The sequence below is a fragment of the Acanthopagrus latus genome, chromosome 7 (genome assembly GCF_904848185.1).
Source record: "Acanthopagrus latus isolate v.2019 chromosome 7, fAcaLat1.1, whole genome shotgun sequence".
NCBI lineage: Eukaryota > Metazoa > Chordata > Actinopteri > Spariformes > Sparidae > Acanthopagrus > Acanthopagrus latus.
The window spans coordinates 13,842,582-13,865,577 of record NC_051045.1 but is presented as its reverse complement, the minus strand read 5'-3'; the positions used below and the strand labels follow the sequence as shown (position 1 = coordinate 13,865,577).

The window sequence follows — 22,996 nt, the reverse complement described above, 5'->3', positions numbered from 1 at the left end:
CTGTTTTGAACAGCTAGTTAGCCTATTTTGTTGCTTATCTAGTTCACTTCACCTCATCTTACCTCAAATCCTAACCTTGACTACATGAAAGAGAGACACACACACACAAATGACCTAGAATCGGCCTCAGGTGGTGTTGCCACTCTATAGCCAACAGACAGCACGCTATAATAAATAGCTTAACCTATCCGGGGCTCAATCGTTATATCTCACGGTTGACGTGTCACAATCTCTCAAGGGACTTATTTTTCTTGCTGCTTCTCCTTCCTACAAAAATCATCCACCCCGATCCCATAATCTTCCCTCTATTTGTCACTCCTCCGGCTTTGTTGGCTGTTTGAAATGTAAACAGCATATGATGGTAAGATGTTACCAGCGTTAGAAGTAAGCTTTAACTGTCTATCTGTAACTGTCTGTCACTCCCGTTTGTGAGGCTGTTTCTTATGCTAAATACGAAAAAACATGCACACACACACACACACACCCCTGCATACACAGATGCACACACATACTGTACATGACCCAGACTTGAAAGCTATCAGGCACCATACGCTGAAGCGAAAGAGAGACCCCTTCCCCCCACATTTACACACACACACACACACACACACACACACACACACACACACACACACACACACACACACACACACACACCATTGAACGAGGCAGTCCTGTCTGCTGCACCGTGACTCATTAATCAGATGGAGTGCGTGGGGAATGGAGGTGTGGTGGGGGGTGGCGGGCAAAGACGGGAAAGCTCCCATTGCATGGAGGGTGATATCGATCTCTGACCTCCTCATCTTACCAATGGTATTTTATGCACACTTGGCTAACACCCCTGCAATGCGGGTGGTACAATCCATCATCTTGGGATTGGGACCCTACCATGGCATTCTTAGAGGGGTAAATGAAATCTAAGAAGGACAAAAGGTCATGCCCTCTGATTGGTATATGGACAGAGAGATGGAGGAAGAGAAGAAAGTGAAAGAGAAATAGTGCTATGAAACAAAACAAAAACAGTCCAAAGACCTGAGTTGGATGAAAGTGCCAATCCTGACAATAACAGTCTGTTCGTATCTGTGTTGTAGGTATCGTCCATGAGAATGTGAAGATGGGTTCAGACGGGGAGAGCGACCAGGCATCTGGGACTTCTTCTGACGAGGTCCAGAGTCCAGTCAGGGTCCGTATGAGGAACAACCACCATCGGCGCATCTCTAATGAGGTATGGGCAGCCAGAGACACATCTCACGGATTGCACCTTGGTTCCATCAAAACAGTTGCTCCTTCAGTATTCAGTGTTCACTACACACTATATAAGGAATTCTATACTGACAATATAGTGTGTTGAACTGACCATATAAGATATCTAAAATAAAAATATGATGTAAAATAAATCTCAGTGAAGCACTGCAACATGAGACAAAAAAAAAACAAAACTCTGTTAAAGCTGTTTTTCACATTCATGCTCATTTGAGAATCGAGATGACAACGTTTCCTAGCTGACTTGGAACCAGGATCCGAGCTTTCACTCACACCTCACTGACCCTACAAAAAAGCCAATGTCATTATAGCGTGAATGCCCCAATCTGGCCCTCTCCATGGTAAATTTGGATTTGCTTTTGATCACTACAAAAAGTGAAGTTTTACCAAAGCTGGCTAGCTCCCTGAGAGACCTGCCGCAATAATGCAGGTGGCACAAGGACAGCCAGCACATCAAAGCGTGCATCCCCGAGTCGAAAGTCTCAGACTCTGGCTCTCAAATATGTTTTTGACTTCAAGAAAAAAAATTAACATCTGACAATGTAATTTATACCTTTGTCCTAGTCAGTGACTTAAATCTTTGAAAATGTATTAAAAATACAGCATTTGAGTTCAATTTCTTTTATTGGTTCATTAATATTTATAGTTATACTATAAATGTTGCTTTAACAGCTTCAAGAAATGGCAGGCTAACAGGCTTTATGGCTATATATGCCTACTGACTTTCATGGTTTAGTTTCCAAATAAAAACATATGAAATAACAGTCTCCCTCAGATTTTTGTTTGAACAAAGAAAATGGGATATACATTATACAAGCTCACAATTAAAAAAAAAAATAGCCATAGAGACATGCCAAAATAGGTTTAGGAATTTAGAAAATGTCCCCGTTACATAGTTTGTTCACCAGAGAGCATCATCATCGTGATCTACAGGATCTGCATCAAGATTGTTTGTTTCCAATATGGGTCCATATATCGTCTTTGGCTCAGTTGGGCTGATGAGATGGCAAAATATGGGTATTTTTTCCCCTGTCCGCACATAGCATGACGTTAGTTAGCTCTCAGTTTATGTGACCATCAATTTCAAACTTTTTGTGTAGTTGGACTGTTTTAGTCCAATAGTTAGTATATATACTGTGCTGGAATACTGGTCATAGTTAACAGTGTCTGAGTGCACCTATACTATCTGTGGAGCAGTAAAGTTGCTGTTTGTTGTGTTGTTTTCCAGTGTGTGACTGTGTCTCGGCCAGAGTGTGTGCATATGTGTGTGTCTGTCTGAGGGAGCTGCAGAGTGATGAGAGCAGCAGTATTAACGGGAAATGCCTCTGGACACACAGGCTGCTGCCTGTGACTGCTGTGAACGGTGGAAGGGACTAATTTGGACCAATTTTTACCACAGAATGAAACAGAAAGGGGAGGGGGCAGTGAAGGAAAGGAACATTTTGGGGTGTGAGAGTAATTATGGCGATAGGAATAATTATTGGTACAACAAAGAAAGATTTGATCCACAGGAGCAGGACTCAGGAGGTGATAAGAGGGAAGAAGGAGAGATAGAGGGCAAAACGACTGTGGGAGAGAACAGAAAAACAATGTTTCGTCTCTGCCATCCCCCTCTGTTCACCCCTTCCCCCCATCTGCCTTTCTCCCCTCAGGAATCTGTCCATTCCTCTCTCCTCTGCTCCTGTTTTCCCCCCTCTCCTTTCTCCTCCTCCTCCTCCTCCTCTTTTTCCTTCCTCCACCTCCTCTGAGCATGTGGATGACACTCTACCACAGTGCCAGTCTCTCTCTCTCTCTCTCTCTCTCTCTCTTTCTCTCTCTCTTTCTCTCTCTCTTTCTCTCTCTCTGTCACTGTGTGTGCAGTCATGTGGCAGGTCAGAGACATGCATCGTGGAAAACGCATGTGTGTGTGAGTGTATAGAAAGACACGTTTAAGGAGGACAATGAGGGAGCTACTAGAGCTGTTCTGCATTGTGAGTACGGGGACACGTGTGTTTGTGTGTGTGTTTTTGTGTGTGGGTCTTTATTCTACCTATACCAGTGAAATAGAGGGCATGAGTGTCATTTTGTCCATTGTTCCACATTTGTAAAAGGAGTATGGATTGTCTGGATTTGTTGATTTGGTCATCAGAGTTTGCTAGCTCCCCGAATTGCATGAAATAGGAAGTGTAACAGTTGGGAAATGCAAGGATTGAATATGCAGCTTAATGTGTTGTTCTTCTTGAATATGGTGTTTGCTCTCTACTCTTTTGTGATTCAGGTATTTAGTGCATCTTACAAATGTGTGAATGACTCAGGTCAAAGTCCGGAGGTCATGTTCTTGCATGTGTTTGTGGCTTATTTTTCATAACTCCACTTATACAGTTGGGGCATTGCTTGCCGTTTTAAGTGTGTGAATGCATGTTTTGACGGTACATGTCGAAACCTTGCAGTGGGTAACTGTTTCGAGGCTTGTATGTAATACTGCATGTTGTCATGTTAGCCAATGAGCTCAGATAAAACCATTAGAGGCGTAAAATCCCTCTGCCTTTGATCTTCAGGCGTACGTACCCTCTCTCTTACGCTCGCATGTAAACACACATATCATCTCACACGTTTACATCGAGGACACATACTGTAGGGCTGTTGGGAGTGGGCCAGCCCAGCTGCTGCTGCCATGGAAACAACGTGTGATTGGCACCTTGCCAGTAAACATGTCCTACATGGATAGTATATAGGAGCAATGCATTGCAGGGAAAGTAGCAAAGATAAATTGGGTTCAAGCAACGGACAGGAAGTGATTCCAGCAGATGTGGAGCACAACAGGAGAAAGCCATGTCAATCTGCTTATAATACTCGAAATACACATGCACACACGTGCAGGCAACTCTACTAGGCAAAATAGTAGAGGAGGAAAATATCAAGGGTGTTTAGTAATAAAAAGAGTGGCTCCAGGTGTTTTCCACATGAGTTTTTGAGCCTGCCAACTTTCCCTGTCTGCCGACAATCTTCTCTGTAGATTAGCCTGAAACTTGCCAGGATCTTTCCTGGAACTAGTCCCATTTGGTGGCCTTGGACTGGCCTTCATTCAGCCTCACTAGATGTAAATTTCATTCACTTTGTCATCCATCAGTCATTCAAAACAGCAGATGGTACCTGTCACCCAAAAAGTGTGTATTTGAGCTGCAGTCTCTTGACTCACTCATTGCCAGGAGTGACAGATGGAGAAAACAGATAGCAGGTTTGTAAGTGGCACAACAGTAGGCCATGTAAGCAAGACTGGAGTAAGAGTTTCCATGTCAGATCATGGTGATCAATTAAGGCAAAGTGATCAGGGAACTGCCAAGAAGACAGTCTGATGCAGGGACTAATCCTCTGCTTGATTCTGTCTGTTTGAGGTTGTCAAATGGAATTACAAAGACCAGAACAGTTACAGTTAATCATGTTTACTTATTTTAAAGGTGGTATTGATAGCACTCAGTCACTAAATGTGGCATTCCATCTCCCCCTGCCATTGAATTCATGTCACAACACAAAAAAATACATTAAAAAATGTACAACACTTCTCTTGTTCAATCATCTGCCCCTTCCTCTGCCTACTCCTCTAACACTAGCTACCTAACTTAAGGGCAGTATGGTATACTATAACTGTGTTATACTGTTGATTCTTACTAGGACATAAACAAATTAGTCATTTTGGGCTTGACAAACATTTTAATTTATTGATTCACAATCATAATGATGATTTTTAAGGAAAATAGTTACTTTTACTCTGCAATATCTACAACTTCTTTAGGTGAGCTATTTTGAAAAAATGAATTGTCTGCATAAAAATGTTATCACTATGAACTTTTAAATTACTCAAATTAAAAAAAGAACTGTTTTGACTTCAATTACTTTCAAAATGACATCTTACCAATCATTTAATAAGATACCAAATTATATATGTATTATCTTATGTTAAACCCTCAATGGTATGAAATTGAATTACTATACTTAAATATACATAAACACAAATAGACCACTGTCTCTAAATGTGTATAGAAACCCCTCCCTTATACTTGCATACACTGTCATAGGTTTACAGGTTTCAATTTATTATATTCAGTTGAAATGAAATCTGATGTATTTTACATTTTATTTATGTGATATATATTTTAACCTCTGTCCTTCTCTCTGTATCCCTCTGCCTCTCTTTTTCAGGACATAAACAAACGTCTGTCTCTCCCAGCTGATATCAGGCTACCGGAGGGCTACTTGGAGAAGTTTGCCATGAACAGCCCGCCCTTTGACAAGCCCATGAGCCGCAGGCTACGACGCGCTTCATTGGTCAGTAATCATTATGTCTGCGTGTATATTTTGTCAGAGTATATCTGTGTGCAAACAGCTGAAACTCATATGTGGTCAGCTGCTTTGATGATGTGTTGGTCGCTTCTTAGCATCTGCACGCAGACTTTTGTGAGTACAGCTGGGTGTGTGCTGCTCTTTTGATGCTGTTTTGTTCTGAAACCAAACTAATATGAACTTGCTGTGAAAATGCTATTGTGCACAACTAAACTGAGTGAAAAAGACCATGACATCATCTGACACACACTTATAAACTCTTTAAGCACACATAGAGTTATACTATAGAGCTGACAATGGCTCAGTAGGGGGATGAATGATAAATTCATTCTGTATTATGTATCCAGGCCAAAAGCATTATGGGTATGAATCATACGGTGGGAGAGAGAGGAGGGGTTTGTTACTGAATGGATAGAGCGGGGGGAGATGGATAGAAATGGGCAGATATTCATGAATATGCAGCATGTCCTTCTATGTCCCTTTGTATTGTTGTTGAAGAACTCTGTTTTTATCTCTTTTGTCTCAAGTTTCCCCTAATATGAATAAAGCAGGAGTGCATTTCAGTCTTTAAAATTGTGTTCTGTCTGGTGCACTGATACATCTTCTGCAACTTAGGCGCACTGAATGCCTCGATATACATTGGGAAAGCATAAAGGATTCGCCCTCCATCAACCATTATTGTTGTAATTATTGAACAGGGCCGGCGCCCTGCCTCTAGCTCTCTGCTTGAAGCGATTTAATGACGCAGCTATTCTGCAGGAGTCTGACAGAGATGAAAGGAAAGTGTCTTTGAGGAGAGGTTTGCAGGGAAGACGAGAGGTCTTTGGTTTAAGAAGAAGGGGATAGACTTCCTTTCTTTTTGTCTGTGCAATGCGAAGGAGCGGCGGACATTTTCTGACGTGCTTAAGTCTGTTCACTTCTGTGCGGCTGTGCACCTTTAGGGGTTGTTGTATGCATGTGATGTAATAGATCAATCAATAATTCAGCAGCAGTGTCAGGCTCATCTGCGGCAGCTCCTCTCCTGAGGAGGATTTAACACCGGGACACCTTGAAGTGAGCCAGAGAGCAAGGAGGGGAGAGGGAAAGATGCAGAGGGGATGCCAAGAGAATTTTAACACAATAAAGTACTGGGAGACATGATATAAACAAATATGTGGTGAGGAGGGCAGTGTAAGAAAAGATAAATGGCTGCTGAGATGAAATTTTTAAAACCAGCATTCGATTCTGGTTGACAAGCAGGTAATAGAAGGTTAAGGTTTTATTTTATCTCTGTCTCCTTGCTGTGCGTACAAAGTGAATGCAGGAAGCTGAAGCTGGAGTATTTTTATTAGGGAGGCTCATGTTGTTTACTTCATGTCAAGCCATGCATCCTTGCAGAAACAAAGTTTGACCTGGTATGATTCAGGCCTACTTCTGACATGCTCTGAGCTTGAGGCTTGGAGTTAATTAGGTTGCAGTTTAGATGTAAACTCGTTGAGTTGCCCCCTAATTTGAGCTTGAGCACCTGTAGCTGGAACTGACAGGAAGTCAAGTAAAGGGGCTTGTTTAGTCATGTTTCTTGTAATGTTGGTTAATTAAAAAAATTAGATCCTTTCTATTCTTTCAAGTATTACACAGGTTTGTCCTTGCGTCTGGTTTAGATTCTCAGTCATCAAGGTCGTGGCGTATCTAAGAGCTATATGGAGGCAACAGGAATTGCTTGAAACAATTTCAAGAAATTAACAAAAAAAATGCTATTATATTGGAATAAGAAGTTTGATGGGTCAAAACCCAAATCAGGTAAAAAAAAAAAACGTGGCATGTCTTTACCCCTCAGTCACACGGCTGTGTCACAAATGAACAAGTGTGCTTCCTCTGTCCCAGTTTACCAGAATGATGGTAAGCTTATAATGGCGCCTGGGCTATCAGTGTGCTTGTCATTGGTTACCGTAATGTAGAACATGTGTCGGGTGTCCCGTAACAGATACACACATTTGAAGCCATGTATTTTGATCTTTGAATCGCTTCCAGTCTAATGCAAGTGAAGTTGGTCGGTATCAGTTTTCTCTCATGGCTGATACTCATTGATAATCAATTATTTACAGGGGTACAATGAGATTCAGAGTTGCGTGGTGCTCAGGAAAGAGAAGCCATTTTATCTCACACCACCCACACTTAACCGTGTTAGGTAACGCTCGCTTTTTTCATTCAACTCCGCAGTGACAGAATATTGAACCTGGTAACTGTAAAACTGGATTTCAGAAACACCATTTTTTGTACTATTCTCTTGTTGCTTTTATTTTGCTGTCATGGTATCTTAATATTTTGAAATCACCTTGGAAGCACTTCAATAATATCAAAATATTTTTTGTCAAATGCCTCAATATTTCCACACTATTGCATGACTTTTGGTACTTTTACAAAATAGTCATACGGTGAGATTTCTGATAAATAATCAGTAATGTCCATATAATGATTAAGTGGGTAAAGAAAATGATTTAAACAAGTAGAACAGTGTGCTACGTTCAGAAAAATAAAAGGAAAAGGTAAGAAACAGGAAAACACCACTCATGCCATGTCATAAAGTCTCATATCACGATAACAACATGATATACATATTGGATATTATGCATTTGTTGTTTAAATGATAAAAAAAACGGAAACATGATAACTGACCTCAAGTGTCGGCCCACACCTTGGGCTCAAGCCTTGTCTGTTGCTATCGACAGATTGACATGAAAAAGGGGACACGGTACAAGATGCTCATTGCTTGATTGATTGATGCTCTGAGGACTGGCTGCATCGTGTTAATGAAAGGGCTCTTCGTGCATCCCACCTCCCCTCTGCCTGCTGCATCTTTTCATAGCAAAAGGCAGTCATTTCCCCTCTTCCACCCAATACTCTCAATGCATCGTCTCTCCTCATCAGTCCTGTTTACAGGCTGCACAGGGACAATTTAACAATGGAATCTGGTCGAGGTAATGGACTCTCCTCTCAATGGCACATTAGAACCCGGCTGCAGACGTCTATCGCCTCACGTTTCTTCCTTCTGCTTCTGTGCGTCTTCTCAGATCCTTTGCAGGTTGAGACAGGACACATTTTGTTTGGTTTTGTGTTGCTTTAATTTTGTCGCTAAAACTTGGTCTGACCTAGTTCTGCTGAGTAAGCTCACTGGAGCGTTGGGAATGAAATGAACTCAGTGCCATCGAAAAGCATACGCAGGCACACAAACACACACACACACGTAAGAAAAGGATTGTAAGGCGCAGGAACAGAGAGTGCAGTTGCGTGCTGTAAGCAGAGAGCTCGGTCCGTGCTGTGTTTTAGACACTTGAGCAATGCAAGGGGCCAAGGACTTATTTTCTGGAGTGGGGTTAGTGTTGGGGGTGCAATGTTCGTGTGTTTTGTATGTTTTCGGATGTCTGTGTGTGTGTGTGTGTGTGTGTGTGTGTGTGTGTGTGTGTGTGTGTGTGTGTGTGTGTTTTTGCTCATGAGGCTGACTCCCCTGCCAAAAGAGCGGCACAGCTCAGCAACAGCTCCTGACAGCCCCTGTCACAAACACAGAGATGGGAGTAGTGTGTGTGTGCCACTGTGTCTGCGCAGGGGGAGTGTGTTTACATTTGAGCATAGGCTGTGTGTCTCGTCACAAATATCCTCTCGCCTACAGGCACATGCTGCACATGCCTCTGCACATAGTTTAGGTACGTGAACTCAGATGCACATGATCTCAGCAGTTTGTATTCATACATTTTTTATTGCCTTTCTTTGTTTTTCAAGCATTGCAAATGACCAGGTAATTGCCAGGTTTAACCAGATTTTTATTTTAAAACATAAATCTGATTACTAATTAATTACGCAAATTGTAATTTGTGCATAACTCTGCACACGCACACACTTGTTTCGGTGTCTAAGTGTGTCATCTTGTGTCTGAGCTCGTTCTGAGGTTGGCTTTTAGGCATGCCTTTAAAGAGATCACATGCTTCATCAGCTAACTTGGTCACTGGAGACCCCTCCCCCTCGTACACGCGTGGAGCCGAGCGTTGGCCTGGCATTTGTATCAGCATCATGACGGGACGGGCCAGCACAAGATTGAAAGAGATGGGTGGCTTCACAGAGATGAACGCAGCTAGAAAACGTGGCCGAAACGAGCCTGACAGAGATAGACAAATAAATGCGTAAAAGTGACAGGAAGAGGGATAAACAGCGACAGGCCTGTGGGTATCACAGCTTGACAGAGCTACAGCCATCTATAATTCATGACCTTGAAACCCAGGGGCCACATACATTATGCAGAAAAAAACCTTTATTAACTGAATTCCAGATTAATTGAGAATGCATGCAGTTGAAGTACGCCTGCCGGAAATCTATAGAAGTAAACATATAATTAAGTCATCTGTAGTGAGGGAGAGCATGCCATATTCGGTTGTCTTTGCTCTACTGACTTCCTGTGGCCAAAGAAGACATGTGCAGCTGACAATGACATCACTTTTTAGCATTGAAGTGACAACGGGAGGAGGAGGCACTGTGGAGACATTGGTTCAGATTAAGCCAACGTAGCTTTTCTCTCCCGCTGAGACATGGACGAGCACGTGTGCCTGCATCTGTCTGTAATGCAATGTATATGATGGTGATATGATGTGATGTTCAGTGACCTACACAACCAGTACCGGAAATGTCAATATGAGAGATCTGACCAAACTTAATATCAAACAGTGAGATGACATACTGTGAGACGTAGATAACCTTGGACAGTGTCTTCTACGTAATAGGTGTTGATTTGTGCACCTGCATTCATGTCATGCCTGCTTACAAAAATGTGACCTAACTTGAAAAGATCCACGCACTTAAAGATTTAAATTTCGGTTAAAAATGGTTCAACCAGTTCTTGTAAAGGGTAACACCACCTGCTTTTAAATAAAAGTAGTGTGTTCACAGGTTTTTTGGAAATACACTCGGCAGCTACTTTACATTGTGGGTTAATGTAAGTGGCAGGTGTTTTAAAAAAAAACAGTGTTTTAGCATATTCAACACATTCTTCTTCCTTTTCAAAACCGGGTGCCTACATTACCCACACTGCAATTTAGCTACTGATTTACATACTTCAAGGAATATTTATTATATACTGTGTCTTCTGGAGACCAAAAAAAGCTCTAGTAATCCTTCCCAATACCTGTAAACACACTTTTTAAATTGGTGGCGTTATCATTTAAGTCCAATCAGATGCAAGCCATTTGCACATGGCTGTTTACTCTTCGCGTTGTTCTTGGCGCTGAACTGTCTCAGCTTCACGAATTGCAGCAGAGATGCTTGATAACACACTGTAAGTGTTGGAGAATCCAAGCTAACGTTTTAGCACAGGCAGACACACACAGAATAACAAGGCCCTGTGACTCAGACCCCCTGCAGTTGTAGGCCAGATGTCAGCAGCAGCAGGAACTGAAAACTGAACTAACAGCCCTGGCCTGGAGGATTTCATTCTAGGGATAGTTAACCCAGCCTAACCTGGCCAACTGTCAAGCTGTGGCAAAAATAAATGCACATTAATCAAGCTCCTAATGTCTTCTTTTTGTCCTCTGTAGTCTGAAATTGGCTTCGGGAAACTTGAGACTTACATCAAACTGGACAAACTCGGGGAGGTGAGAACATCAGTGAACATGACACTGAAAATTCCTTCATATACTCAGCTTTCACACCGCATTCACATGCTTCCTATCTCTGCAGGGGACCTATGCTACAGTATTCAAGGGGCGAAGCAAGTTAACTGACAACTTGGTCGCTCTGAAAGAGATTCGACTGGAGCATGAGGAGGGGGCGCCCTGCACAGCTATCCGCGAAGGTAATAAAACAACTCCCTGGAGCATATTGTCAAGTAGTTAGAAGGCCCTTGATGGTGTTGGGATGTATAGTAGTAGTTCATCCATTTTGCCTGGTAGCTCCCCAAGCTCTTTGTGAGCTAGGAGCTGTTTTGTTTGCCTCAGAGGTTTGTCTGTGTTTGACTGACAGTCTCTGATATGTCTCCCCCTTCTAGTGTCTCTCCTGAAAGACTTGAAGCACGCCAATATTGTCACTCTCCATGACATTATCCACACCGACAAGTGCCTGACACTCGTGTTTGAGTACCTGGTGAGTGTCTGCACTTTGAATGTGTACGTTTATTGTGTGAGTCTTGTGAGGATGTATTGTACAAATTTAAATATCTGCACTTCTTCCTTCCTTCCTTCCCTCCTTCCCTCCTTCCTTCCTTCCTTCCTTCCTTCCTTCCTTCCTTCCTTCCTTCCTCCCTTCCTTCCTTCAGGAAAAAGATCTGAAGCAGTACATGGATGACTGTGGAAGCATCATGAGCGTTCACAATGTCAAGGTAATTCAGAGCAATGCATCTGTTCAGTACTGAGGAGAATTCTGGCTCTTGATCTGGTTAGAGCTTTTAGTTTGTCTGATTTCTTTTCTGTAACAAGTAATCGCATTACAAAAAGTCATCATCATCTCCTCCTCTCCCCAGATATTCCTGTTCCAGCTGTTACGAGGTCTGGCGTACTGCCACAGGAGGAAGGTCCTTCACAGAGACCTCAAACCCCAGAACCTGCTCATCAATGAAAAAGGAGAGCTCAAACTAGCAGACTTTGGTATGTCACCCCTTAACTAACTAGTAGCATATTGTCTTGCGTTTCCTGCATTGGTTGGGTGTTGGATGCTCAAGATTAGAGGCAACACAATTCAGTCAGCTAAGAATTTAGAGAGAGTTATTTTTTAATTTTGATTTGGTTTTACAGAAAATGTATTACAAAGATGAGCTGAGCTGCATGTCAAAGTGTCCTTGAGCAAGATACTGAACTCCAAATCGCTCCTGATGTGCAGTTGGCACCTTGCGTGGCACCCTCTGCCATCAGTGAGGGCCCTGCAATGAGCTGGCGACTTGTCTAGGGTGTACCCTCCCCTCACCCAGAGACAGCTGGGAATGGTCCCAGCAAACCCCCCGCGACCCCATAAAAGGAATAAAGCAGTTACAGACAATGGATGGATGGATGGATGTATTACAACCAGGAAGCCTGAGATCTGAAAACCCATTTAGCACCCCCTAAAGGCCAAACTGCTCCATAGACGCAACCAGACAGCATAGTGACTAATCACCCAACACTGCCCTCCTCAGGCAATAATCAGAACATGATTATGATTGCAGCAGTTATTATTGCTGTGGCACATGCTTTTACAGTGCTAGTTAATTTAATTTGGCTTTGTAAATTACTAGATGATTATTTGCTCTTTGGATAAAACATGAATCTAGATTTAGAATTACAAAGCCCACTGACATAACACATTATACTGCAATGTAAGTAACAGAAAGAATAGTAATAGAGTGATAAAGTGGGTAAAAATCTAAATGCTAAAAATATGTTCTCAATCCTGATAAGTTCTGAGATGTCCCACAACACCAAATAAACAAAATAAAGTAAATGAAGCAGTTTTTCCATTAACATCACTTTTTGTGTTTGGCAGGTTTGGCACGAGCCAAGTCTGTCCCTACGAAGACGTACTCAAATGAAGTGGTGACATTATGGTACCGACCACCAGATGTACTTCTAGGGTCCACTGAGTATTCTACACCCATCGATATGTGGTGAGCAAACACACGTCTACAGCTCATCTACACAGTTTTAAGATAAAAACAACAAAACACCCCTTTTTTTGTGTGTCTCTCTTAATGTTTTCTTCTTCTCTTCTTCTCTTCGTTTTAAGTGTTTCTTTCAAGTCCCCGAAGTTCCCTTCAGATATGCATTTTGCTGCTTCCATTGTTGATTGTTGTTTTGAAACTCAACATACTGTTATTCATAGTTAAGGTGCAAAGTTTAAATAGAGGGTTGGGATGAAGGGATGCTGTTGGGTCATCTTACACATTTAATCTTTAATACACTTTGGGTACATTAGTTTCTATCTGGATTTGGAATGAGTACACTGGCTGTGATTGGATGTCCTGAACCTGACAGTGTGTTTGTGATATATGCACATCTTACAGTACTTACTGGAGAAACCATTATTAAAGGTGCAACATTTGACACTCTTGTTTAGCACTTTTACACTTGATATATGCAAAAATGAATTCATTAAATAGCGAACATTTGTGGTCTACACAGTTTTATAGAGATTCCTTGTATATTCCTCTTTTTTCACTCTTGTACCTGCATTTGAATTCTTAAGGACTCACCTGGGGGCAGCAAGTCATCTATTGAAGAAGTGTGCTCATGTTAAATGTCACCACCTCCTAAGGTGTCTCATGTGCTATATTTTGAACTAACTTGTGCATGCTTGTTTTATCTTTTTTTATCCCTTCGTCCAGGGGTGTGGGCTGCATCTTTTATGAGATGATCACTGGCAGACCTCTCTTCCCTGGATCGACTGTGGAGGATGAGCTTCACCTCATATTCCGCATCCTTGGTGAGCCAAGGAAGTCTTAATGGCTTTTGCTTCTTCAAGCTTTTGTGTGTGCGTTACCATTCTCCATATGCTGACTGATCATCCTTAACTAAACTTGCCAAAATCCTCAACAGGTACTCCGACAGAAGAGACTTGGCCTGGCATCACCACCAGTGAGGAGTTTAAGACATACAATTTCCCCCGTTATCAAGCAGAGCCCCTCGTCAACCACGCACCCAGGTATGTAGCTGTGGGTCTGTGGATTGAGGGGTGATCACGTAATGAGCAAATTCAGTACCCAAAAGATGGTAACTTTAGAAGATTGTCTAGTTTGTCTAACTCAGACTGCTAAAGCCCCATTAATGTCAGCACAGACTGTGGCTTTTGCTGCCTTTCACTTCCACTGAAATCGATTTGGGGACAGATCTCTTAAAAACCACTCTGGACAGGAGGAATTAGTGCAGCAAGCCAAATGTGCTGCCCATGTCTAAATGGGCACCTGACTATTGTGAGCCTATCCTTTTAAGTGACTGTGATACATTAGATGAAACAAGATAAGGATTGATTTTCAGTCGGAACTGTAGTGAAGCGTTTCCGCCTCTGTTGAAATGGCAGGAACACTTCACTGCTCTATATGGCTTAGCTCAGCATTGGACCACACTCGCACTCAAATCTCTCTCTCTTTTCCATTCCCCTCTCCCGTTTCCTCTCTTGCTTTCTGTGACGCAGGATAGACAACGACGGTCATGAATTGCTGTCTATGCTTCTACAGGTGACGAATATCGCATTTAATGATGAGCAATATACATACCCCTAATGTCTTGGATTGTATTTTAATCTTCTTTGGCCCTGTGTGTCTGCAGTTTGAGGCAAAGAAGAGGGTCTCGGCTGAGGATGCGCTCAGACAATCGTATTTCCGAACCTTTGGGGAGCAGGTTCAAACACTGGCAGACAGTGAGTACATACTATTTGACATGGTGAACATACACATGGAGTGTAGAAACACGCTCACAACAACCCTCTGTTGTTTCCAGCTGCATCCATCTTCTCTGTAAAAGGCATCCAGCTCCAGAAAGATCCAGGGAAGAGATCGTCAGTCTACCCAGAGTCAAGTAAGTCCTCCGAGATAGAAAAATAGACGGAAAAAACAAGAAATTAGGAATTCTCAGTTGGGATATGATAGAGGATAGTTCTTGCTCCCTGTCCTCTTCCTCTTCTCTCCCTCTCTTCTCTCTGTTTGCTTTATGTCGTCTCTCATGTCACTGTGTGGTCCTACATGTCACACACAGTTTATTGCAAGAGTCATGCCTACTGTACAAACAGATCTCCAGCTCCTCAATATTTACAACAGCTGCTGCAGGACACTTTAAAAGACGCTTAAGTAGTCAAGGAGACCAATATACGATTTATACTTCAACTCCTCTACATTTATTTTATGATTTTATTTATTAGTTACTTTGCAGATTCAGATTATTCAGTGTTGATAGGCTATCACATGTGACGTGTAACATTAAATACATTTATTTTATCGGCATTTGGACAGTAGAAATACAGATACTGATAGTCAAAATAAATGCTTAATATTGGCCTATTCCTAGTTTTAATAGTGAATCGTACAATGAATTTAGGAGCTCAAAAGAGCATTATGCCATGTTGTGAGTTTACAACTCTACAATGAGGAAATAACCCTATCCTGCCAACAAAACATGATCACTGCATATACACAGTGTCAAGAACATTTACAACCTGAGGTTCAAGAATTTAAGCTGTCAGACTTAAAAGTAGGTGCGTTCATTATGGTGTAAATATTTATGATTAAATTAGACAATTGAATGTTGAAAGATGAGACAGAAATCTGATCATAGACTGTTTATAACCAATGTAAGCTGTACATCCAAAAATTGAGTTAGCATATAGTTGTTTATTATCATCACTGGAGAGCAGCCGAGGAGTTTTGCCTTTGTCTCGACCCCGAATCATTAACTGTGCACACCTGGTGTGCCACTGCGCTCAAACTGACTTCAGTGTTTGTGTCTCTATCACAGTCTCAGCCTGTGTGCGTCTCTGTCTCTTTGCTTCCGCTGCCTCTCTGTCATGTTCTGATAAGCTGTCCCTTCTCTTCCTTGGTACCCACGCTCTGTCTTCTTTCGCAATGTTCATCTTTCCCCTAATCCTTTCTATCTCCCTTGTGTGCCTTTACTCCAACTCCTCCGTAACACCTCAATATTCCCAACCTTCCCCTCCTCTCCCCCCTAACCCTAAAAAGCGGTGGCCCATAAGCTAGGCTCTGCACCCTCGCAGTACTTCCAGAGAGAAGCAGCCAATCCAAGGGCTCAGAGTCACAATCTCTCCTCCACTTCCACTGGCTGAGTGGCCCCTACCGTTCTGGTAAATACGGTCTCTTTCATTCTGTCTGTCTTCTAGCCAGCCCCCACCTCTTCCTGTATCTGTTTGCTGTCACCTGGCCTCTTTCCATCTGTCCATCTGCACTTTGTCTTTGCTGCAGTCCCGCTTTATGTATGGTGGTCTGGACTTTAAATACTGACACATTTCACCTCTCACCCTACATTCCCTGAACCAAAACAAGACATTATTTGTTAGCTGTTAGCGTTGCATCTTTTCATTGTTTTTGTAGTTTCTCTCTATTTTTGTTAATCCCTCTCCTTGTTCTTGCTCCCACTGGCCTCCCCCTCACATCTCCAGCCCTGCACCCACATGCATCATCTCAGCTTTCACTTACCTAATCCTCTTTTTTCCTCTGAGTGAGCCACGCCTAGCATTTATTTCAGGGATGAAAGGGGCAAACAATATCTTCATAAACTAAAAAAGAATGTGTTGAGTGGACGGGGGAACAAGACATTTGATTCTTTTCATTTGCAGTCCTGTTTAGGTTTCTGCAGCGAGAGATGTAGCCTTTTTGTTGCGTCTGTAAGTGAGGGTTTGGTTCAGTGTGTGTTTGGTTGGTTGTGTGTTCATAAATGCATTTTCAGTTAGTATTCCGATAGTGTTGGTTTCAATGCATTGCATTATGGTTACTGGTAAGTATGATTTAGCTTCTGCAACACAAGATTACACACAGTATTGCAGGTTATAGAACAACATAAATAATCCTCCTGATCAAGGCTACACTTTATGGCCAAAAGTATCCGTTCACATACATTTGTGTGCTTTTTTTTCTGGGTTGCAGACAACAGTGTACTACAGTTTTAGCGAAAGCCCTTTCAGATTTGAACATGATGTCGCCTTTTCGAATAAAAACCAGATCCACTGAGCCTTTCAGTCATCAAACCTCTAAGAAATACACTCAGTTATGCTCTAATGCTAAACTGGTAAAAAGTTCCACGCTGACTGAGCATATGTGCTCAGAGAACAAGAGCTCAGTGTTCTTTCTCTTCAGAGCAATCCTCACATTTTCTCAATGACATATAGTCTGCTAAAGCCTATATGTTTAAGTTTTTTTAAGTTTATTTTAAAATGTTGATCAAACTCAAGTAACAGATAACGTAAAACTGAAAAAATATGTGTTTACACCCATTGCAACAAATAGAATGACACAATGAAATGGAATAACACTCAGAAATCTCAGTGGTTGTGAGCTCTTCTTTCTGTTTTGCAGATTTACACCTAAATTTAAGAGAAAGAAATGTAATTAATAGCTTTTATTTGAAAGTGTGTGAACAGCAGTAAAAGTGATTTTTTAGCAGTTTTTTAGCAGTTTGATAAAATGGGTCATGAACTCATCCCATCAACAACTTTTTGGCTGAAGACGCTGAAGCCTTATCACTCGTCATCAGTACCTCGCTAATGCGCTTGTGGCTGATGGCAGCAAATCCCTAAAACCAGTTTACAGGAAAGCCCTCCCAGAGGAGTGGAATCCTTTATAGCAGCTTATTAATTACTCATGGTTTTGGAGAGCGCAGCTGGCAGGATCAAATGTTGGCAGTTGATGTTTCAGCAAAGCTTTACGAAATTTCACGTTTGTACGTGTCATATGCTGCGTACCAATCTTGACATGACGGAACTTATCATGTTCATCATGGTCATGTTTGTGACCTGACTTCCATATCTTGATAGTGGAGTTAACATAACCAGCTATGCTGTACAAGACCTAGGGACGTGTCTGGCTGCGTTTTTAGGTACTGTAACTGGTATTTGAAGCCCAAACACGTTCTTTTCCAAACTCTAGATAAGAGGTATTGGAGCTTAAACCTAACGGTTCATGATCACAGCGTGTCCACACCATAACATAAAAGTCAACTGAAAGAAAGAAAGAGAAGAAAGTTGCAAATGCACATTGCCAACATTCATTCTAGCGATTGGGTTTGTTTAGAACTAGATGATATTCACAAGTGTGTAAAATGAGCTGCAGCACTAAGTCGATCATCAGAAGATAAACCGATTCATCTTTTAAAAGAAAGCCAAAAATTGGATGGTTCTAGGTCTTCATAGAGAACTTTCTGTTGTTCCTCATCTTAGACTAAATCAAATATTTGCAGGTCACAGAAGGCTTTAGTTTAATAGACCGAATGATTAATAGACGTTGAAGTTGGTGGATTCACAGACAAGGAAGATAATTGTAAGTTGCAGCCCTCTGTGTGTCCGGTGAATTTGGCCTTACAGTGTACATTTTAATGTTGCATGGAGTGAAATTTGCAGTGTGTGATGTGGAAGTGTTTGTTAGTGTGTCTAAATGAAATACAAACCTTTTTTCTCACTGCTCTCCCTCTCTCCCTCCCTCTCTCTCTCCTTCTCTCTCTCTCTCTTCAGCCCAGGGGAAGAGCAGGAGGCAGAGTGTGTTGTTTTAGTGCTGGCGGGGGCGCTGAGGTGAGGAAGGACAGTGACACGTGGAGCCGTCCTGTCAGACATACATCCACTGACCCTGCCACACACACACTGAAGGAGCGAGACACACGCTGCCACACGAAAACACACACACACACACAGGACACACACTGAAGAAGAAAAACACACACAGGAACACGGAAACAAAAACCACACCGAACTAAAAGCTGAAGAATTCATGCGTAACTTAATAAAACACACTTGGCTCGACCCTAAGGACAGAAACAAATTTTAAACGAGAGAAGCGCTGGAAGAAAAGTGGGAGAGTACAAGATTCTCCTTGCTGCTACTACCGCCGCTGTCCAGAAGAGGGCAGCATTTGGGACGTGGGCTGACTGAACCGAACTTGCTGTATCAGTGAGCTGAGGAAGGAGGAGTGAAAAGTGGACGCAATTCGAAGGCAAAGAAAAAGAGAGGAAACCGCTTCTTCTGCTTTCCTTTGTTTTTTTGGTTTGTACATAAAGAGACTGAGCTGTAGAACTCTGCTTTTTCATAATACGCCTCAGCCTGAATCCAAACTCTGAATATTGCACCTCAACCCTGAAACCTTTGCCTAACCTCTCAGCCCTTTATTACATGACCCTTAAAACAATACTCTCTCTCTCTCTTTCTGTATCTCTCTTAAATATACAAACAACACACACACACACACACACACACACACACACACACACACACACACACACACAGATGGCTCACTTGAAAGTTATGAGTGTGCAGATCAACAGAGTTTACAGAGAGAAACTTTAGCACCTTATCGTCCAGTAGAGGTCAGGGTGGCTGTCATTACCTCATCAGTCACTCTTGCAGAGTAGGAAGTACTTTTTTTTTCTAGATAGTAGAATGAAGAAGAATCAAAACAATGAACCAAAAAAAAAGAAAACTCACTAACTGTAGGACATATTTACCTTCACTGACTGAAATTGGACACTACATTACGATTAAAAAAAAAAAAAAAAAACAGAAACCCACACATTTGTCACATGCTGTAAAGAACACTATGCTGCGAGACGCTCCTGTGTCAGTGCACAAGGAGGGTGACATGTGAGAACAGAGAGGTAAAGGAAGTGTACAAATCCTCGCCTGCTTATCCGTAGACACCCCCTTCCTCTCCTGACTCAGATGTTGTCTTGATTTGTCGCGTGCTGTACAGGTGTTGATGTTGAAATGTTCCTTTTGCACCTGATTTCTTTTTTTGATTTAATTTTTTTTTTACCTCCTTAGATCATGAGTAGAACAGTCAACAATTCCCCACCCCACCCCCCGCGCCCCCCGAAAACCTCTCCTGCCCAACTCCACGAGCATTTATCCATTTTATTTGAATTTTTTTCCGATCTGTATATATACGAGCATACTTTTTACTTGTCAGAAGCAATGATAATTCCAGGATGCTGTTCTCGGTCTCTTACTGTGTTCCCACCGGAACAGTGTGGCGACTGGCTGGGGACATGTTGCACATTCCTTGAGCTCAGGACTTAATTGCTAATATTGTTTTGTGGATGCTGTGAGGTACAGCTGGTCTCGTATGTCCACCCCCCCCCCCCCCCCCCCAGTAGAGCAGAGAGTATGTCGACCATGGCCCGAAACTCTTTTGCAAAGCTGGTTAGAACTGTATGTGAAGTAGAAGAAGAAGAGGAATCACTTCTCGGCATCATCCTGTCAGTCTCCTGTGTCGTTACTTTGAGCATAATATTGCTGTTCAGCGACTACCTTACCCGTGTCTTTTCTTGTCATCTCTTCAAGCATGTTTGTGTACTACAACACAGCTGTTTTCAGTCGGTATGTGAAATAGCTGCTGCCGGAAAAAGGAATACCTCCAGTTGGTTTAAATCTTGCATGGGACATCCTTTTTTTTTTTTAAACACCACATTAACCTGTAACGGCTCCTCGATAAGAGAGGCCATAAATAAGATGAAGTCAACACTGCGTAAGTGATGTGCCGCCAGCATTGGGACCAGACCGTTTGTACGACAAATCGGACTCAAGCTCAAGCTGCACAGTACTGTTATAACTGTTAGGTAGCCTGTTTAGCAGGACTCGAAACACTCAAACGCGCTGTTGTTTCCTGCTGTTATCATTACTGCCAGAAACAACAGGACCAAAGTCAGTCCTCCGAGCGCCTGGCCTTCAAGCACACAACTGTTTCACACACCAATCAGTCGTCATGTCAACATGTACTGTATCTATACGAGATGGCCTGTGAGCGTAGATTTGGAGTTTCCTGTTCCTCGGGCACCGGCCTCGGGTCACTCCCGCAATGGATTCAGAAAGGGTGAAGTGATCCGACGTCCGTGCCTGTCAGAAGGACTACTTATTCACCCAGAGTGTGACAGTATGTAGCATGTACATAGATGATCCCTCACTCTGTATATACAAGAAGTGTACAGGTTTGATACAGCTATTCACACTCTGGCTTTTTTTTTCTAGCTTTTTCTTTAATGAAAGTCATAGCAATATTTGTTTGATCAATAAAAAGCCAAGGTGATAGGATGATTGCATTTGTGTTTATTTAGAGAGCGAGAAGTGACTGTGAATGATCAAACTGTGAGACTTGACTAAACTGATGACAGGTTTTTTTTTTTTTCCTTGCTGTTTAACATGCTGGATCCAAAAGGCTGGAGTGAAGTATCATGTTGCAAAGGAGTATAACACACTGATTATTATGATTTTTATCAATGAAAGCCATAAAGGTCATATATAGGTGAGAAAGGTCTGCTTGTGTGCGAGGGGTGTGTACCATGTTTGAGCACAGACCTGAAGAAGCAAAAGGGGATGTGTACACCTAATGAAAAAAAAAATAAAAACAAACAAACAAACAAACATGTAATTACTTTTTTTTCTTGTCATAAATCCTTTGGAAACATATAACAGAAGTGTAGCTCACAATGTACTATATGGACATCCCTTAATCAGTGATGGATTGTAACTAAGAACATTTACTTATTATACAGAATTTTGAAGGAACCTACAGTATGTATATCCATGTTCTGCAACCATCTGCTTTCACTGCACTACATTTATTTGGGTAATTATAGTTATTAATGACTAAGCCAATCGCATGCTGCATCAGAGCCACGGTACCGTACTTTAAAGTTAATTCATTTCTGAGGTTACATCAAATATTACTGACTCTGATAACCAGAAAAATGCTTAAAATGGGATCAGATGCCAGAAAATGACTTTTAATACATTTAAGTACATTTAATATCACACAGAAGCTGGCCACCGAGGAACAGGAAGACTGACTGGTGATCCATTTCCCTCATAAACTAAATGATTGAATGAACTCACATTTTGTCCTGTGTTGTTTCTTGTGTCTGAGGAAAATGGTGATTCCTTTGGAAATGCTAGGGAGCAAAAATTCACAATTTTGGATCTGATGAAGCATGAAATCTTCAAGGTTACCAATAACTTAAGTTTAAACATAAACAGTGTTGCGTAAAATGGAAATAATTGAGTAAAGTACCTCAGAATCAAACATAGGTACAGTACTTGAGTAAATGTACCCAGTAACAGTCTATGACTGGTTTGAAAAGATATCCATACACACAATAAACATACTTCCCTTACTTTAACAAACCATGTAAGGATGTTGTTTGCATGTAAATGTAGGTCAAGTCATGTCAATTGTATTTATATAGTCTGACATCACAAGTCACATTGCCTCAGTGGGCTTTATGATCTATACAGTGTACAACACATCTGTCCCTCGATTCCAGTGAGGGAAAACTTCCGCACAAAACTTTTTAGCAGGAAAAAAGAATTGTAGAAACCTCAGGAAGAATCAGAGATGTTGCTTGTATGGAACAGTCGCTATAAAATCACATGTCATACGGAGTTTAGTGATCACAGTGGCAAAATATTTGGTACAAGATTGCAAAATGTACAATGTGGGTGGATTTGAATCTTTACACAATGTGAATGTGACACACACATTCCCTGTAGTGAGATCAAAAGGAATTGCACATGATCAACAATATCCATGACAGAGAACAAGATGGGGGGGTTGTCTTTATGTCAGAATACATGAAAGGTTGTGACAACTTCGGCTGTGTAAGACAGGCAGGATTGAACACACGGTCTCCTTTTTCTTTTTTCCACATGTTGAATACACTTAATTTTTACATCTGCCATTGTTCCATCCATGTGAGTCTGTTTTCATCAGGAGTGAGACAGCCAGGAC

General features: G+C 41.8%; 1 protein-coding gene across 5 annotated transcripts in view; it reads left to right on the top strand.

The window, feature by feature from the left end:
- Nucleotides 1-21,306, top strand: part of LOC119022569 (cyclin-dependent kinase 17-like) — a 44,666-nt gene extending 23,360 nt beyond the window's left edge. For all 5 annotated transcript variants that reach the window (XM_037103559.1, XM_037103562.1, XM_037103561.1 and 2 more), the window contains 14 exons: nucleotides 1,092-1,225; nucleotides 5,443-5,568; nucleotides 11,142-11,198; nucleotides 11,284-11,398; nucleotides 11,591-11,685; nucleotides 11,858-11,920; nucleotides 12,062-12,185; nucleotides 13,057-13,177; nucleotides 13,895-13,992; nucleotides 14,106-14,211; nucleotides 14,701-14,743; nucleotides 14,835-14,925; nucleotides 15,006-15,083; nucleotides 18,739-21,306. In XM_037103559.1, the coding sequence (XP_036959454.1) occupies nucleotides 1,092-1,225; nucleotides 5,443-5,568; nucleotides 11,142-11,198; nucleotides 11,284-11,398; nucleotides 11,591-11,685; nucleotides 11,858-11,920; nucleotides 12,062-12,185; nucleotides 13,057-13,177; nucleotides 13,895-13,992; nucleotides 14,106-14,211; nucleotides 14,701-14,743; nucleotides 14,835-14,925; nucleotides 15,006-15,083; nucleotides 18,739-18,776 (1,289 nt within the window). In that variant the 3' untranslated portion in view covers nucleotides 18,777-21,306. The remainder of the gene's footprint in view (nucleotides 1-1,091; nucleotides 1,226-5,442; nucleotides 5,569-11,141; nucleotides 11,199-11,283; nucleotides 11,399-11,590; nucleotides 11,686-11,857; nucleotides 11,921-12,061; nucleotides 12,186-13,056; nucleotides 13,178-13,894; nucleotides 13,993-14,105; nucleotides 14,212-14,700; nucleotides 14,744-14,834; nucleotides 14,926-15,005; nucleotides 15,084-18,738) is intronic.
- The last annotated feature ends 1,690 nt before the right edge of the window (nucleotides 21,307-22,996 follow it).